Source organism: Eriocheir sinensis, chromosome 5, assembly GCF_024679095.1.
Source record: "Eriocheir sinensis breed Jianghai 21 chromosome 5, ASM2467909v1, whole genome shotgun sequence".
NCBI lineage: Eukaryota > Metazoa > Arthropoda > Malacostraca > Decapoda > Varunidae > Eriocheir > Eriocheir sinensis.
This window is the reverse complement of record NC_066513.1, coordinates 22,057,541-22,074,432: the sequence shown is the minus strand read 5'-3', so window position 1 is coordinate 22,074,432 and position 16,892 is coordinate 22,057,541. Positions and strand designations below refer to the sequence as shown.

The 16,892-nt window shown below is 42.4% G+C and overlaps 1 protein-coding gene across 1 annotated transcript in view; it reads right to left on the bottom strand.

The window, feature by feature from the left end:
- Window positions 1–16,239, bottom strand: part of LOC126985245 (neo-calmodulin-like) — a 106,142-nt gene extending 89,903 nt beyond the window's left edge. Inside the window, exons 1-2 of the mRNA XM_050839866.1 lie at window positions 15,990–16,239; window positions 1,576–1,961 (exon numbers count right to left, since the gene is read on the bottom strand). Coding sequence (XP_050695823.1) covers window positions 1,576–1,608 — 33 coding nt within the window. The 5' untranslated portion in view covers window positions 1,609–1,961; window positions 15,990–16,239. The remainder of the gene's footprint in view (window positions 1–1,575; window positions 1,962–15,989) is intronic.
- Between the last annotated feature and the right edge of the window lie 653 nt (window positions 16,240–16,892).

Here is a 16,892-nt window from a genome sequence, read left to right as displayed (position 1 = left end):
GAGTGCTTCGCTTAATGAATAATAACGTTTTGTGGTTATTGCCTTCATCGATTTAGAGAGAGAGAGAGAGAGAGAGAGAGAGAGAGAGAGAGAGAGAGAGAGAGAGAGAGAGAGAGAGAGAGAGAGAGAGAGAGAGAGAGAGAGAGAGAGAGAGAGAGAGAGAGAGAGAGAGAGAGAGAGAGAGAGAGAGAGAGAGAGAGAGAAAGGATCGCCCGCAGTCTCATGTTTCACAATAAATTTTGCTCCGCGACGCTAAAAATCTCTTGTGGACATGACTTATGAAGCTGCGTGGCCCGCTGTGCTGTCTGGTGGTGGTGGTGATATAGGTGGTGTGGTGAGGGTGGTTGGTGATGGAGGTGGTGCGTGGAGGTGACGGATGCTTGATGCGTAGGGTGATGATAGTGACAGAGGTGGTGGTGATAGTAGTGGTGAGGGTGGTTGGTGATGGTGTGTGAAGGTGACGAATGCTTGATGTGGAGTGTGGTGGTGGTGGTGGTGGTGATGGAAAGGGTAATGGTAGTAATGATGGTGGTGGTGGTGGTGGCGGTGGGGGTGATGGAAATGGTAATGGTAGTAATGATGGTGATGGTGGTGGTGGTGGTGGTGGTGGTGGTAGTGTAGGTGTCAAATTCTTGCACACAGAAAAAGATAACATATTTCTTTCGATTATTCTTTAGTTATCGTTCTCAATTTGTTAAACTCAGTTAAGGCTAATGAACTGCCCTGTTGATCCGTAGACTGGAAATTATATAGTGAGGAGCCACTGATGCAACACAATATATAGAAAACGAGATTCACAAAATAGCAAAGCCTGCCTTACAAGAATGTTTTCTTCCACCTCTCCACTGAAAACGAGACATTTTACGGTCAACTTAACAAAGCGAGCTTGCACACCGTAATGGCAAACGCAGTGGAATAGGTAGAGGAGGAAGATGAACAAATGCTACAAGATATAAAGTCCATACCCCTGACACACCTAATAAAAAGAGGATTAAGGATAAGGGGAAAAAGCAGGAGACAGACAACTAAAACAAATAAGGTCTGGGTAATTCATGATCAAACAAGAAAATAGTAGATAACAGACCACAAAACCCAATACCCACACCTGTTCTCACCTGCCAGAGGACTTTAAACCCAAACACCTATCCCCTTCAAAAGTGAAATTCCATTAGTTTACATTCACATTAACTCATAAAGGAACCATACACAAAACATTACAGATACACAGCACACGATAAGATAACACTACACAAGACATTCATACACAGAGTACACGAAAAGAGAACACAACACGAGACATTCAGAAACACAGACCATTGCATTATTACTATTATTATCATTATTTTTATTATTGTAGGAGACGAATCAGATAGAGAGGGAGAAGTACGGACACTATAAGCTTCCTGTTCACCGAAAAGGAAAATCGAAGTGAAAACAATGAAAGAAGTAAAAAGAGAAGAGGACGAGATATTATAAAAAGGTTGGAGACATATGAGAGAACAACACACCAGACATTCAGACACATTACAGTAGAAGAGAACACTACGCACATTACACAGGACACTTATGTCTTACCCGTAGATTTGATGCGACAATGGCTGCCTTCATGATCCTCGCTTGGTTCTTCTGAGGCTTAAGAGACTACAAGGCGAGGAGGCAAATGGTCCTGAATAGTAGTAGTTGTGGTAGTAGAAGTAGGAGTAGTAAATGTTTTTGTTGTTTTTGTTGCTGTATTAATAAAAAGTGATGGACGGGAGCTTTTGTACGTTTGATTAACTCTCAAAACAAGAACTACATTATCTATTATATGTCTTCTGTTCTTTTGATTGGTTGGGTTTTGATTATGTTTTGTTTTGTTCTCACACGCACAGTTCCGTCCTTTCCTTTGCAGCGATGGTGTCGAGGCGCATCACCGACTCCTTCTTTCCTTACTAATAAACCACAGCTGTTTTATTTTTCATCTGCGGGATAGACAATAAAGTAATGAGGAACTTGTTTTTTCTCTCCTTTTCTTTTCTCTTTTGAACTTATTTTTCTTTCATTTCCTTTTCTCTTTTTAAAATTGCTTTTCTATCCCTTTCTCTTTTTGAACGTATTTTTTCTCCTTTTCTTTTCTTTTTCAACTTATTCTTATCTCCTCTTTTCTGTTTTGACTTTTCTCTCTTCTTTTATTTTCTCTTTTTATACCAGTGCAATTTTTTTCCAGTTCATCCCCCATATTTACACACGAACCTGGGCCCTTTATTAAAATACTTAACCATAATGCTACCAACATTTCATTTCTTCACGTCAATGAGTGATGACGAAAACGATGGATAAAACAAAAGAAGAAAAAAAGGAAGCTCAACCACACCTCCACCAAAAAAGACAAATAAATTAATTAAATACAAAATAACTGCAGTGATGAATGAGAAACAAGGAACATAATAGACACGTTACCCCAGGAATGACAATAATTAAGGACCAGAAACGAAAGCAATAAATGAAAAACGAAATAACTGCACGAAGAAACGAGAAACAAGAAACGAAACAGACAAGTTCCCCCAATTAACCTTTTTCCGCCTCTGTTACATAACCGTCTACACCTGCACACGTACACCTCCTCATTATGATTAATTAATAGCACGTGTCTCCATCGCTGCACAACCACCACTACCACCACCACCTCCTCCTCCTCCTCCTCCATCAGGTCTGCTATTGTTTGTTCTTCCTTTGTGTTCCTCCCCTTCCCCCTCCCCCTCCTCCATCCCGACAAACAAGTGCTTTCCTACCGCTCCCCCCTTTCCTTCTCTTCCTACATCCCCTCCTGTTCCAGTTCCCCCAATCCCTCACTCCCCTTTCCCTTTTCCTCCTCCTCCTCCATCGCGATAAACAAGTGCTTTCCTCCCTCCCCTCCCTTTCACTCCGCCTTCTACGCCCCTTCCTGTTCAAGTTTCTCCAATCCCCCTCCCTCCTCCTCCTCCTCCTCTTCCCCTCCCCAATAAACAAGGTTCTCTTTCCTCCCCTTCACCCCTTATTAAGCCTCCAGACTCCCCTCCATCCTCCATCCCATGACTCTTCTCTCCCATTTCACCTCCCTTGAGTCCCTTTTAGCTCACCTTTCCCTTCCCACCTCCATCTCCTCCCCTCCATTTCCCCCTCACCTCAGCTGCCTAACACCTCCCCAAGGCACCATTTCGCTCCCCTTTCCCTCTCGCTCTCTCCCCTCATATCCTCCCCTCGGCGTTATCTAATAAAAATAAATGAAGTTGTATTCTGATTTCTTCATTAGCATTCAAAAGAGACGAAAGGACGAGAGTAAGGAAGGAAGGGATGACTTTGTTAGGTGTGTGTGTGTGTGTGTGTGTGTGTGTGTGTGTGTGTGTGTGTGTGTGTGTGTGTGTGTGTGTGTGTGTGTGTGTGTGTGTGTGTGTGTGTGTGTGAGAGAGAGAGAGAGAGAGAGAGAGAGAGAGAGAGAGAGAGAGAGATAATTATGAAAACTTCTAAATTAAAACAACAACACGGAAATCAGAAAGACAAAATCTTCCATACTCTCTCTCTCTCTCTCTCAAGGCTTTGTCCCCTCATTACCTCCCTCTCCCCCTAACAAGATTACCGCAGAGGAGATGATGGTCGCGACATTCGGAGAGAGAGAGAGCGAGAGAGAGAGAGAGAGAGAGAGAGAGAGAGAGAGAGAGAGAGAGAGAGAGAGAGAGAGAGAGAGAGAGAGAGAGAGAGTCTACTATTGTCACATGTTTTATCTTATTCGTTTCATTACTTAGAGGAAAAAAGATATAAAGAAAAAAAATACACCCATAAGAGAGTTAATGCCACTCATGAAACATATAAAGCAAAGACAGAAGGAGAGAAAGCAGGAAAAAAGAAAGAGTAAAGAGAAAATAAATATATAGAAAAATGCAGCAATAGAGCAACGGCACCAAATAAAAAAAATAGCTGACAGCCACGCAAAAAAAAGAAAAAATAAAATAAATAAATAAAGAAAGAAAATGGGATATCAAAGCCATTTCCTGATTGGTTCCTGTATCCGCCATTGGCTCTGACGTCACACAATATGGCCGACGGTTTGTTTGCCTCCGATATTAAGAGGAACAGTGAGAAAGAAAACCAAAAGAGAAGAAAAAAAGAAAACAATAAAGCAAATGATAGACCATAACCAAACGTGTCTTTTTTTTCGATACTAAAGTAATTACGTTTTTCGAAACTAATTAAACAGAGTAATTTTTCTGATATATATTTTCTTTCTTTCATACATATTTCTCTCCCATCATATGTCTTTTCTGTACGTTTTTTTCTTCCTTCTTTTAAAATTTTTACATCGCTTGCAGTTTTTAATGAATGCTTCCTCATTGCTCTCATTAACTTTTCTTATTATCTTCTTTTGTATCTTCTCTATATTAATCAATTTTTTTCATACGGTATCCTATTTATATTTTTCATTATATCTCCACGCTTCCTCCTCCTCTTCCTCTCTTTCTCTCCTCGAATATTTCCTCCTTCTTCTTCTTATATTCAGCCTCTTCCTCCTCCTCCTCCTCTCTTTCTCTCCTCGAATATTTCCTCCTTCTTATATTCAGCGTCTTCCTCCTCCTCCTTATAGTCTTTTTTCCTCATTTTTCAAGGTTCTTTGTTTCGCGTTCAACATGGCAACTCGGTCTCATCTCTCCATTCTCAACATATTCTCCTCCTCCTTGTTTTCCCTGACCCTCAAACTAACAAGGCTCTCTTCCTTCTCCTTTTCCTCCTCCTCTTTCTTCTTCCTCCTCCTCCTCCTCCTCCTCCTCCTCCTCCTCCTCCTCCTCTCTCTCTCTCTCTCTCTCTCTCTCTCTCTCTCTCTCTCTCTCTCTCTCTCTCTCTCTCTCTCTCTCTCTCTCTCTCGGGGTAACACAATGACGCTGTTTACAAGTCACTTATTCATCTATTGCATGCAGGTGAGCTAATTAAGAAAAGGTATTAAGGATTACTTGAGCTACTTAAGAACTAGGGGGGGGGGGGAGAGAGAGAGAGAGAGAGAGAGAGAGAGAGAGAGAGAGAGAGAGAGAGAGAGAGAGAGAGAGAGAGAGAGAGAGAGAGAGAGAGTATGGGAAAAATACGATGCAGCCAGCATTTCATTTTAACATAATTATATGCAAATTGTCTATCTCTTCTTTTTCTTTCTCTCCTCCTCCTCCTCCTCCTCCTCCTTCTTTTTCTTTTTTTTCTTTCGTTTTAAACATGAATATAAAAAAAAAATATTACAAGCGCCATTCTTCTTAATTTTAATTTTTTCCCTACTTCTTATAATGACAAGGGTCCTCCTCCCCCTCCTCCTCCGTTCTTTCTGTTCTACTTCAGCTCTACTTTTTTACTCCACTTTTTCCTCTTCTTTTTCTCCTTCTACTCGTCCACCTATGTCTGTTTCTCCTCCTCCTCCTCCTCCTCCTCTTCCACTTCCTGCATCTCATCATCATCATCCACCTATTTCTCGTTCCTGTCCGTCTCAGCCTCCTACTTCTCCTCTTCCTCAGGTCCACTTCTAACCTCTCCTCTTCGTCCTCCACTTCTAACCTCTCCTCCTCGTCCTCCACTTCCAGCCTCTCGTCCTCGTCCTCGTCTTCCTCCAGGCTCCGGGTATCTCATTACCGTGATCAAACGCTGGCCGCTGCTCGGCTCACAAACACTTTCCAAGCGCCCCCAAACCCCATTTTACCGTTACCGATCCTGCCAACACCTTCGGCTCGCCCACATTCCCCTTACACCTCCCTTTCTGCTCTCTCTCTCTCTCTCTCTCTCTCTCTCTCTCTCTCTCTCTCTCTTGACCCCTCACTCAAATCACCTTCTCTCCACTTCTCTCCTTTACTTCGTTCTCCTGCTTCCCTCTTTCGCCTTTTCTTTCTCTTCTTATACCCCTTCATTTACCCTTTTCTCTCACACCATCTCCCTCTTTATTCTGTTTTCCTGCTCCTCTCTTTTCCTTCCTTGTCCTGTATACATCCACACATCTTTTTCTTTCCCTCATCTTCCTCCTCATTCTGTTTTGCTCCTCTCTCTCTCTCTTTTCCTTCCTTTCTTTCTCTTTACTCCCTTTACGTCTTTTTCGCACGCAATCTTTCCCCTCTCGTGTTTTCCTTCCTTCCTCTTATTTCTCTATATAGTATCCCCTCACTCCCTTCTGCTTCCCCTACTCTTCTTTTTATACGTTATCCTTTCACACACCTTCCCTTATTTACTCCTCCGTTCTCCTGTTTCTTTTTCCTTACCTCTTCCTATCATTTCATATTTCTTCCCTTCTTTATCCTCATTCCTCTATTCTCCCTTCTGTTCCTTTCTCCTCCTTTCATCATCCCACTCTTTCTCATACACCTCATTCACTCCTTCCTTCTGCTGTTCCTTTATCTTCCTTTCCTTATCTTACTCCTTCTCATGCCTTCACCTCCTATACCTCTTCTCCCTTCTGTTGTTTCCTCCATCTCTCTTCCTTTATCTCTCCTCGCACCATCCTCTCATTCCTTCCTTTCACCTTACTCTTCTCCTCCCCTACTCTCCTCATCCCATCTCGGTATGTTCCTTCTTCCTCCTTCTCTCCTGCTCTTTCTTCTTTACTTGTCTTTCCTCTTTTTCTTTATTTTTTTCTCCTTTCTCTTCGTCCACTTTTTCCCAGCTGCGTTTAATTATTTTTTATTTTTTCATGGTTCATTTTTTTCTTTACCTTTTTAATTTTTTTTCAATCTTAACTTCATTTTCTCTCTCTCTCTCTCTCTCTCTCTCTCTCTCTCTCTCTCTCTCTCTCTCTCTCTCTCTCTCTCTCTCTCTCTCATAAAACTTCCGTTCTTATTTTCTAAAGTTAAGTTAAATTATTGTCTTTTAAATTTGTGTACGAGATTATTTTTCAAGGTCTAACATACATACATACAAACATATATACATACCTATACATACATACAACAAAATACAGTCACAAATACACACAAACACACACAAACAATCACCCACCAACACCCACCCACCCATACACACACAAACAGACACACACCAAAAAATAACAATTCTGACATGGGAACTGACTGACAAGCACACACACACACACACACACACACACACACACACACAGGCACTCCTCTCTCCCCTCACTCTCTCTCGTCCACTTCATGCCCGGGCGACTTGGTAGGGGAGAGGGGAGAGGAGGGGAGAGGGGAGGAAAGGGAGGAGGGAGAGGGAAGAGGGAAGGGAGAGACGGAGGAGAGGTTGCCATGGCGACGACCTGACGACAGAACTTGCCTGTCAGCACCACTCAGAAGGGGGGTAGGGGAGAGAGAGAGAGAGAGAGAGAGAGAGAGAGAGAGAGAGAGAGAGAGAGAGAGAGAGAGAGAGAGAGAGAGAGAGAGAGAGAGAGAGAGAGAGAGAGAGAGAGAGAGAGAAAATCAGAAATCATGGAAGAGGCAGAAAACAACTGGAAAAACCCTCAACACCTCTTCTTTTTCCTTCCTTCCCTCTTCCTTCTTCTTCTTCTTCTTCTTCTTCTTCTTCTTCTTCTTCTTCTTCTTCTTCTTCTTCTTCCTCCTCCTCCTCCTCCTCCTCCAGAAAACAACCTGTTGCCTCGCGGAGCTTCACGGAAGATGCTGAACCTGACTCACCTTTGGGAGGAAATTAATATATAGCCCCAGGTGAGAGAGAGAGAGAGAGAGAGAGAGAGAGAGAGAGAGAGAGAGAGAGAGAGAGAGAGAGAGAGAGAGAGAGAGAGCACTAATGAAAAAATATGGGTTTGTGGTTTAATCCTGAGAAAAAGGGAGAGAGAGAGAGAGAGAGAGAGAGAGAGAGAGAGAGAGAGAGAGAGAAGGCCCGTGTAGGTGTGTTTTACGGCACGTCTTAATTAACAAATGAATTACAGGTAAGCGAATATCTGTGTGTGTGTGTGTGTGTGTGTGTGTGTGTGTGTGTGTGTGTGTGTGTGTGTGTGTGTGTGTGTGTGTGTGTGTGTGTGTGTGTGTGTGTGTGTGTGTGTGCCAATCAACTTTTATTTAACTTTTAGAACTACTTTCGTGGCTCATAAGAGAAGTAATTTAAAGTGAGTGATTCCACGACACGAGTATAAACGTTTTCATTGCCTTCTTCTTCTTCTTCTTCTTCTTCTTCTTCTTCTTCTTCTTCTTCATCTTTTCTTCTTTCCTTCATTTTTTTCTTTTTACGTATTTTTTTCTGCCTTTTCTTCTTTTTCTGATTAGTTTCTTCGTTTCTTTTTTTTTCTCTGTCTTCTATATTTTCTTTTCCAGTTTACTACTATTTCCTTTCTGCTTTTGTCTTTTTCTTCTTCTTTTTCGGTTATTTTTTTTTATTCTCCATCTTTCTGCTCACTATTTTGTTTTTCGACTTCCGTGTTTTTCCTTCCTCTTTCTTTTCTTCTTCCACGTAATATTTTTTTTTCATCTTCGACCTACATTACTTTTTTTCTACTACTTCGGATTATTCTATTTCCTTCGACATCTTCCTCCTCTTTTGTCCTATAGTTCGCCTTTTTCCTCTTGTCTCCTTTTTCTTGCTTTTGTTTCAGCTTTCCATTTCCTTCAGTATCTCCTCAACATTTCTTCAGTTCCTGCTCCTCTTTGCCCTCCTCCTCCTCCTTGTCCTCCTTCTGCACTCTTTTCTCCATTCGGTTCCATTTGTTCAGGTCTTCTCTCCATTCCATTCTTCCTTTCCAATTTGCTCTTCTCCGCCCTCTCTTTGTCTTTCTTTTATCTATTCTCCCCGATTTTCTTTTTCTGGTATTCTTTCCTCCGTCTATTATTATCCCGTATTGATCTCTGCTTTTAAATCTGCATTTATTTGATTTATTATCATTACTTTTCTTTCCATTTATTTTCTTCTATATATATCCAAGCTAACGTGTATCTGTCCAAAGAAAAGCATGGATTTTTGATGATAAAACTCGTGCCAAAGTAAACCTAACGTTACCTAAACCAACCTAACGAAACTTACTTTGACCAAACCGCACCTGACTTACGTAACTCAACCTAACCTGACCAAACTGTAGCTAACCCAACCAAATCAAACCTGCCCTGACCAAATCTTACTTTACCTTACCCAAGCCAACCTAACCCAACCTAAGCAAACGAAATCAAACCAAACTCTACCTAACTCAACCCAACCTAATCTAACAAAAACGAACCAAACTAAACCTAACCAAACGTAGCCGCACCAAACCAATCCCTGCCTACAATAACCCAGCCCAACCTAACTAGATTAAACCAAACCATTTCTAACCCAACCCTTATCCAACGTAACCAAAGCCAAACCAAGCCAACCTAGCCTGACTTAACTTACTGAACGCTACATATTAACCTTTTATACCTGAGGGAATTTTTCAAGGTGCAAGATGCGAGAGATCTTTAAGGATGGATGGGCTTTTAAGAGCAGCTCGGGACGCTTTTGAAAGAGCTAAGTGGAGGCTGTTAAGCAGGTGGAAAAGTGGAAGAGGAGGAGGAAGAGAGGAAGAGTAGGAAGACGAGTGGGGGTGGTAATGAGATAGGAGGGTGAGAGGGAAGGAAGAGAGGGAGGGAGAGAGGGAGGAAAGTAGAAAAACAGTGATAGTGATGATAGTGAATGTATGTGGTTATGAATGGTGATGAATGGAGCTGATGGTGATAAGTAGTAGCAAGTAATGGCGTATGAGAGTTAATGGTGGTAATGAGCGGTAGTGGTGGTGGTGGTGATGGTGATAAAAAGAAGTAACAGTGGTGGTGAACAGTGATGAAGAAAGGTGGTGATGGTGGTGATGAATGATAGTGGTGGTGGTGGCAGCAGTGTCACCATACAGCCTTGCGTGTGGTGAACGAATCAATACTAACCCCTCCTCCTACGCTCCACCTCCTCCTCCTCCTCCTCCTCCTCCTCCTCCCCCTCCTCCTCTTCTTCCTTCCTCCACTTCCTCTTCTTCATCCTTTTCATCCTATCTCTCCTACTTTACTTCTTTCTCTTCAATGCTTCCCTCCATGCTCTTTTGTTCTCCTCCTCCTCCTCCTCCTCCACTTTGTGCATGATAAAAGTTGCAATAATTAATTTAAAACTGCTCTGACGGTTCTAGTAGTAGTAGTAATAGTAGTAGTAGTAGTAGTAGTAGTAGTAGTAGTAGTAACAAAGGACGGTAATAAAAGCACAAGTATAATTAAAACAGGTCAAAAAAAGCACAGTTCATTAAAGGTAAGGTAGGGTGTGGTGGGGTGTGGTGGGGTGTGGCGTGGTGTGGTGTGGTGTGGTGCTGTGTGGTGTGGTGTGGCGTGGTGTGGTGCTGTGTGGTGTGGTGCTGTGTGGTGTGGAGTGGTGTGGCGTGGTGTGGTGCTGTGTGGTGTGGTGCTGTGTGGTGTGGAGTGGTGTGGCGTGGTGTGGTGGCGGAGTGTGTGTGGGTGGATGGGTGTGGCTCATCTGACGCTTGAGCGAGAGCAAGAGTGAGAGTTAGAGCGAGAGAGAGAGAGAGAGAGAGAGAGAGAGAGAGAGAGAGAGAGAGAGAGAGAGAGAGAGAGAGAGAGAGAGAGAGAGAGAGAGAGAGAGAGAGAGAGAGAGAGAGAGAGAGAGAGAGAGAGAGAGAGACATCAATATCACCACTAGCGGAATTACTTGTCGTTAATCCTCCTCGTTAATTCTGTATCGAGTCCATCCACCTCTTCGTTAACCAACTCAGGAGTTTGATGAAGGACTAATTAATCCCGCACCTTTACCACCAAACTTGCACTTCCCTTCTATTCCTTTTTTTTTTACTTCCTCAAAATAATTAGCTAAAACAAACCGTAACTTAGCACAGCCATCACGATAAAAGGTGTGTGTGTGTGTGTGTGTGTGTGTGTGTGTGTGTGTGTGTGTGTGTGTGTGTGTGTGTGCGCGCGGCAAGCAGTGGTAACGTTATATTCTTTCCCGCTTCGTTTCCCTAATCAACGCCAGGTAGGAAGGTGAGCGCGCAGGTAAGGAAGAAAAGGTAGGAAAGTGAAAGGAAAGGTGAGAAAGGAAGGAAAAAAGAGAAAAGAAATAAAAGGAAGGAGGAGAGCAATGCAAAACCTCCCTTTCTCTTCCCTTCCCTCTGGTGGTGGTGGTGGAGGTGGTGGAGGTGTCTGCGCGAATATGTAGGGTTTAGTTATGCAAATTGTCTCCTTTCCTCCTATCCACATTTTCTTCCCTTCTCTCTCCTATTCCTCCTCTTCTTCCTCCTCCTCCTTCTCTTCTTGCAGGGATTACTTTTTTTTTTTCATTCTATATTCCTTGCGCTTTCTGCTTCCTCTTCCTCTTGCTCTTTTTTCCCCTCTCTATTTTCCGTCACCTGTTCTTTCACGACTTTTCTTTCTTTTTTAACTTTCTTTCTTCTTCTCCTTCTTCCTCCTTTTTTCTTACTGCTTTACCTCCTCCTCTTCTTTTCCTTCTTTCGTAACTTTCTTATTCTTCCTCTTTCTCAGTTTCCTCTTACTGCTTTACCCCCTCCTCTTCCTCTTTTCCTTACTTTTCTTCTGTATTTTTTCCTCTATTTTCCGTCTTTGTTTTCCCTCTTTCTAGCTTTCTTCTTCTTCTTCTTTCTCTGTTTTCTTTCTCCTCTACACTTTACATTTTTCTTCCTGGATCTCCTCCCCTTTCTGTATCTTTTTTTTTTTATATATATCCCTACGTGTTTCTCTTCTTTTATTCTCTTTTCTCCCTCGTCCTTGGCTTCCTTCTCCTCCTCCTCCTCCTCCTCTTCGTCCTCGTTTGCAAAGGGCCAGGTATCCCAGAAGTAGAATAAAGCGACAAACAAACACAGAAAGGGAAAGTGGAGGAGAGTTCTATTAGGAAATATTCTCTCTCTCTCTCTCTCTCTCTCTCTCTCTCTCTCTCTCACACACACACACACACACACACAGGAAAATAGAAACAAAGAGAGAGAGAGAGAGAGAGAGAGAGAGAGAGAGAGAGAGAGAGAGAGAGAGAGAGAGAGAGAGAGAGAGAGAGAGAGAGAGAGAGAGAGAGAGAGAGAGAGAGAGAGAGATAGAGAGAGAGAGAGAGAGAGAGAGAGAGAGAGAGAGAGAGAAACGGGGTCACGGGGCAACACATTAGCAGGCTTTATTAAGAGAATGGCTATTTATGAGGGACTGAAGAAAAAAAAAGTCACCCCTCTCATCTTCGCTCAGCGCCGCCCCCTGGAAGCCGCGCCTCTAATTAAGGAAGGTAACGAGCACCTGTGGGAAATTACGTGTGTATACCTGTGGTTTATGGTGGCCGTGTACAGGTATTTTAGGAGCTGGAGGTTTGATTAATGTATGTTTTTTCCGCTATTTTTTGTTATTTATTTTCTCAGCCTCGTCATTAAGTTATTTGGATACGTTTCAGCTCACAAATGTTTTTTTTTCGATATTTTTGGTTGTTACTTTATTTCCTCAGCCTCATCATTAAGTTATTTGGATATTTTTCAGCTCATAATATTTTTTTTCTCGATATTTTTGTTTGTTATTTTATTTCCTCAGCCTTATCGTTAAGTTATTTGGATACGTTTCAGATCATAATTGTTTTTTTTTTCGATATTTTTGCTTCTGTTATTTATTTTCTCAGCCTCGTCATTATTTGGATATTTTTCAGCTCATGTATGCTTTTTTTCCGCTATTTTTTGTTGTGTTATTTATTTTCTCAGCCTCGTCATTAAGTTATTTGGATACGTTTCAGCCCAATTTTTTTTTTCGATATTTTTGGTTCTGTTATTTTATTTCCTCAGCCTCACCCTTAAGTTATTTGGATATTTTTCAGCTCATAATATTTTTTTTCTCGATATTTTTGTTTGTTATTTTATTTCCTCAGCCTCATCACTAAGTTATTTGGATATTTTTCAGTTCATAATTTATTTTTTTCGATATTTTTTAGCTTCATTATTCATTTATTTAACTATTTTTGGGATTTTTTGATGTGCAGTCTTTGCTTTCTCAGTTTCATCTTCCTTTTACTGTATATTTTTTAGTGTGCTTTCAATTTCCCTTTACGGTTTATGATCAGTTGTTTCTTGCGGTGCTTCCTTTCTTTCTTTCTTTCTACAGTGAACAGGGAATTCTTCTATGTTTCCGTTTCATCATCCTTCTCTTGCTTTCTTTGTCTGCTTTATATCTGTTCTAAGTTTCGTCATCCAGTGGTTTCTATGATGCTTCCGTTTCCTTTTTTACATTGAAGGGGGAATTTTTTTTTTTATGTATAGCATTCTTCCTTTCCGTTTAATCATAATTTTATTGAATTTTCTGTGTGGTTTATTTTTTGTTCTCAGTTTCATTATAAATTGTTTCCTATGGTACTTCCTTTAATCATTTACATGGAAGCGTTTTACCACCTATGTAATTAATTCTGTATATTGTTGTTTTCATTTTAATTTCCTTGTTACACCCGGTTTTTTTATATTCTTCTCTCATGTATTTATATTTCCAAAGAATCAGGAAATTTAGCGACAGTGAATCTTTATCCTTATCACTTTCTCAACTTCAACGCCTCATTTTCATTCACCTTAATAACGAACAGGTGAGAAAACTCTTTAAACCATCGCCTCTCCTCAAAAAGAGAGAGAAAAATAACAACGTAAGCCCACACGTACAAGGGAAAAAGGACGAAACATTTAAAGACTTCCAAGAAACCTCCTCATGTCCCCTTTTGTGCGGACCGAAGGAAGCGGATGATTAAAAAATATGAGAGACAGACAGACCACCGAGTTATGAAAGTGCTTAACCTCTCTCTCTCTCTCTCTCTCTCTCTCTCTCTCTCTCAGGGAAGGGAACGGGTGGCAAGTGGGGAGGTCGATCAAAGGTGCGAAGGTGAGAATGGAGTCAATTAGAGGGCATACAGGTGAGATGAAGTATATTGAAAAGGGAGGGCAGGTGAACCGTGGAAGAGGTGATAAAAATTGGTGAGCCGGTGTGTGTGTGTGTGTGTTTACCTGACTGGCGTGTGCAGCGAGGTGCGCGTGTCTGTGGGGGCGTGCTTGTTTATTTTTGCGTATGTGTCTGTGTGTGTGTGTGTGTGTGTGTGTGTGTGTGTGTGTGTGTGTGTGGGCGGGGGGGTTAATTAGTGAGTGTATGTGAGAGAAGTGGGAAATGGTAAATAATTGATGGTTGCCTGTCAGTATGAATGTTTGAGTGTGTGTGTTTATGTGAGTGAGTGAGCGAGTGTGTGTGTGTGAGTGGGCGGACCCTATGCATGTATTATTTCATGTACTAAGTTGTTCTGTCACGAAAAGGGTATTAACTCTCTCTCTCTCTCTCTCTCTCTCTCTCTCTCTCTCTCTCTCTCCTTTCCTTCTTCAAACCACCTTTTTTCATCCCTTCATTAATTGTTTTCCTTGTTTACCTCTCGCCCACACCTCATTCCCTTCATCCTTTTCCTCTTTTCCTTCGCCAGTTATTCCTTTCCTTTCATTTTTCCCATTCCCATAACAAACAACATCATCTTTTGTCCGTCTATGGGCGCTCAACACAGACAGATAGATAGATACGATGGATAGATAGATACATTGACTGAAATAGATAGATATATAGATAGAAAGATTGACAGACTAAGTAAATCAATGAAAAGTAATGAGTGGGGTTAAAGGAGGACGACGAAGAAGAGGAGGATGAGGAAGAATGGGTGGAGGAGAATAAATATGGGGTGATGAAAGTAAAAGGGAAAGATAAAGAGGGAAGATGAGGAAGTGAGAGTAAAGGTCAGGGAACGTGTCAAGAGGAAGGAAAGGTGGGAGAGGGAGAGAGGGTGGAAGGGAGGGAGAGAGGGGGGGAGGGGGGCGAGGTAAATAACACCGTAATTGATTATCTCCAGGGGTTCTGAAAGTCTTAGGAAGGCTTTTAGTGTTCTAGCAAAGGCAACACACACACACACACACACACACACATATACAAAAAGCAACACATTTCTACTAGCAACAAGTAATCATCTAAGTGCCTGTGTCTCCTTGTAACACTTTCATAACAATACTATAATAGTAACAAAGGGCTTTGCGACACTCGAATAACAACACACACACACACACACACACACACACACACACACACACACACACACACACGTGACATTTCATTAATACAAGAGAAGGTTCGGTGACCTTTCCCATCTATCCTTTACACACACACACAAGAAAAAAATAACGGAAAAATCTCCCTATAACGAAATAAATACAAGTCTTTCCAGCCTCAGTAAAGCGCAACAGAGACTGAAGTCGAGTTTGCAAGCTCAATTCCACACACAATCATAAACTACCGCTCGGCTAAACCACGAAACACAGACAATCACTGGAACTAAACAAACAAACAAGTCACCCCTTAGAATTGTTTCAAAGGTTAATGGCGCGGAAAAGAATCGAGAGCCAGTTCCATAACAACACACATCGTCACGAACTCCAACCAAACCAAACAAGAACACAGCATCAGTAGCGTCAGTAGGTTAAGTTTCACAAGCCACAGGGGCAGTTTCGTGATTTGAGGAGTTAACCCGGTAGCTGCTGAGATCATGTTTCTTAAAGGCCCCTCTATGCGAATTAATGAGAAAAAAAATCATCGCTCTCGCACACCACTTTATAATATATATCAACGCATTTGTGATCAGTTTAAGCATCATCTATTTTGGGGGGTTTATGTCATGGCAAAAACGAGGCCCGTTGCTGGTAGACGGCAAAGCCACAAATTTGGCCGTCGCTGCTACCGGGTTAAAACACCGCCTCTTTCCTTAAATTAGGCTCATCCGCCGAAACACAAACACAAAACATGAAATTATCCACGTTTTAGCATCACAAGAACAAATTTCACCGCTCACGGGACAAGTTTCGTATTCTGAAGAGTTTAGAACACGAGCCTAAGCCACACAAACCTAAAGAAAACGAAAACAAGAACACACAAACACAAAATTTATCCACGAGTAAACCAAAACAAACACAAATCCACGTTTCAGTGCCACAAGACGCAGTTTTAGGCGATGTGGACCACGTTTGAAGACCCGGGAAGGCATTACACACAAGTTCCGGTCCACCAGTAACACCATATTACCGGGAGAGGGAGAGAGAGAGAGAGAAAAGGGAAGGCGGGAGGGAGCGGAGGTGACGGGTGGCGCGGGGGACGGATCGAACGAGCGCGGTGTCCTTGCCGGTCCGGGGTTCGTCACACACTAAGGGAAGCAACAGGTTGGTGGCGAGGCGAGGCGGGGCGAGGAGCGGAGAGGAGAGGTGGCGACGCAAGGGTGAGGCTGAAGAGGATGAGGATGGGGATGGGCTAGGATGGGAAATGATGATACTGGATGGGAGGGATGCGTATATACAGTGAGGGTTAGCGGGATAGGATGGGAAATGATGATACTGGATGGGAGGGATGCGTATATACAGTGAGGGTTAGCGGGATAGGATGAAACGGGAAGGGAAAGGGAAAAGACAAGAAGAGGATGAGGATGAAGATGAGGATGAGGATCAGGATGGGATAGGATGGGATGTCATGATAGAGAATGGGAAGGATAGATACACTGTAAGGCTTAGCGGAATAGGATGAAGGGGAAAGGGAAAGGATGGGAAGACAAGAGAAAATATATGCAAGGATGAAGCAGAAACGGGTGAAGGGAAAGAATAGGAAGGAATAGGATGAGGTTAGAAGAGGTGGTGATGGGAAGATAAGGACTAGGAAGGGAAGGTATACGAAGGGCGTGGCTGGATGTAATGGGAAAGGGAAGGAGAGAGACGAAATAGGATGGGCTTAGAAATAGTGGTGATGGGAATATATGGACTTGGAAAGGAAGGTAGAAGAAGGGCGTGGCTGGATGTGATGGGAAAGGGGAGGAGAGTTGCAAGATGGAGAGGACTGTATGTGGCAGGAGGGATAGAAAGCAGAAGGTTAGGATTGGAAGGGAAGAAGAGGATGGTATGATATGAGAAGGAATGGACCAGTTTAACGTAGGATGGGAAG